This window comes from Haliotis asinina, chromosome 11 (assembly GCF_037392515.1).
Source record: "Haliotis asinina isolate JCU_RB_2024 chromosome 11, JCU_Hal_asi_v2, whole genome shotgun sequence".
Classification (NCBI taxonomy): Eukaryota; Metazoa; Mollusca; class Gastropoda; order Lepetellida; family Haliotidae; genus Haliotis; species Haliotis asinina.
Genome location: NC_090290.1, coordinates 11,625,978 through 11,627,393, shown reverse-complemented (window position 1 = coordinate 11,627,393; position 1,416 = coordinate 11,625,978). Strand labels below are relative to the sequence as shown.

Below are 1,416 nucleotides of genomic sequence, written 5' to 3'. Positions count from 1 at the left end.
CGCTCTTCATCTATGAGATCAATTCCCATTAAATTTGGTTTTGACATCCTTGCTAACTAAATACACAAGACAATTCTTTATCAGTGTTTGTAATAGAATTGCGATTTCAGAATCATTTTGAGTATCAGAAACATGATCATAAAAAAAACCCTGAGTGGTGATGTGTTAGACGTTAAACATGACAGAACTAGCATCAACAGTCAATACGTACGTTCAATACGTTTGATTAATCGAAAACAAGCTTGACCAGTCGAATACATCAGGCATTCATTTGAGGATGTTCGGAAAATACTACATAATGGGTTGTTAGGACCAATTTTGCTGTTTTAGATACCATAGTATTTCTGCCCTGGATTCTTAAGCATTGTTCAGATGTAGTGGAGGAAGACATCTACAGATGGGACAGCAGTATCTAAAGCCTGACGGAATAAAGGTTGAGTCAGTAATGATGGACTCCTTTGCGAAGATCAGATTTCACTCTGGGCTGTATGTTCCTGTTATTTGTATTTTGGTTTTGCTTGTTGACTTCTGTTCGAGTGAGATCCGTGAGGAACTTTTCATAGCAATGTCCGAATGTTCTGAAGATGTCCATCTTCCTGTGACTCCACTCAGCTCTGACATTGTGGCATCTCAAGGTCAGTGTTTGGCAAACTGTCTAGAAGATTCCAGCTGCATGTCCGTTAACCTATGTAATGGACAGAATGGACAGGTGTGTCACAAACTACCAGAGACATCAAACGGGTCTTGTTCAGATCTTGACTCGGCTGCTGGGTGTGTCTTTCTGGAGCCGGTGAGTATCTTGTCTGCATAAAAATATCAGATATTTAAACCTATTTGTTGGTATTTGAAATTAGGTATTCTTGATGGGAAATGTTTATTCGTCAATTAATATGCACATTAATTATTATCTTGAATTATCTAGTTATATATATCAGGGTCCATCCGTAAAGTTACGGCCTGGCTTGTCGTAGCTATACTGTAAATCACAGGCTTACGAATGTCGTAGGGCTAAGAACACTTTGTGAATCGGGACTGTATACAATAAATAATAAGTACATTAGTTACACGCTATTTTCCATCCGTGACCCGTGAAAGCCCAGGGTAGAATAGGCCTTCAGCAACCCATGCTTGCCATAAAAGGCGACTAACGAGATCGGGTGGTCAGGCTCGCTGACTTGGTTGACACAATGTCATGTCATCGGTTCCCAATTGTGCAGATCGATGCTTATGTTGATGGTCACTGGATTGTCTTATCCAGGTTCGATTATTTACAGACCGCCGCCATATAGCAGGAATATTGCGGGGGCGACGTAAACTAAACTCACTCACTATGTTCCATTCTAATCGTTATTATTAACGCGGATAACCCTTGCTACCCCTGAGGCACAATGACATTAACTTCCACATGACTTTCAC

At 40.5% G+C, this 1,416-nt stretch overlaps 1 protein-coding gene across 1 annotated transcript in view; it reads left to right on the top strand.

Moving 5' to 3' along the window:
- The first annotated feature begins 445 nt into the window (after positions 1-445).
- LOC137255205 (fibrinogen-like protein 1) overlaps positions 446-1,416 on the top strand; it is a 3,067-nt gene continuing 2,096 nt past the window's right edge. The window contains exon 1 of the mRNA XM_067792623.1: positions 446-790. Within this exon, the coding sequence (XP_067648724.1) occupies positions 446-790 (345 nt within the window). The remainder of the gene's footprint in view (positions 791-1,416) is intronic.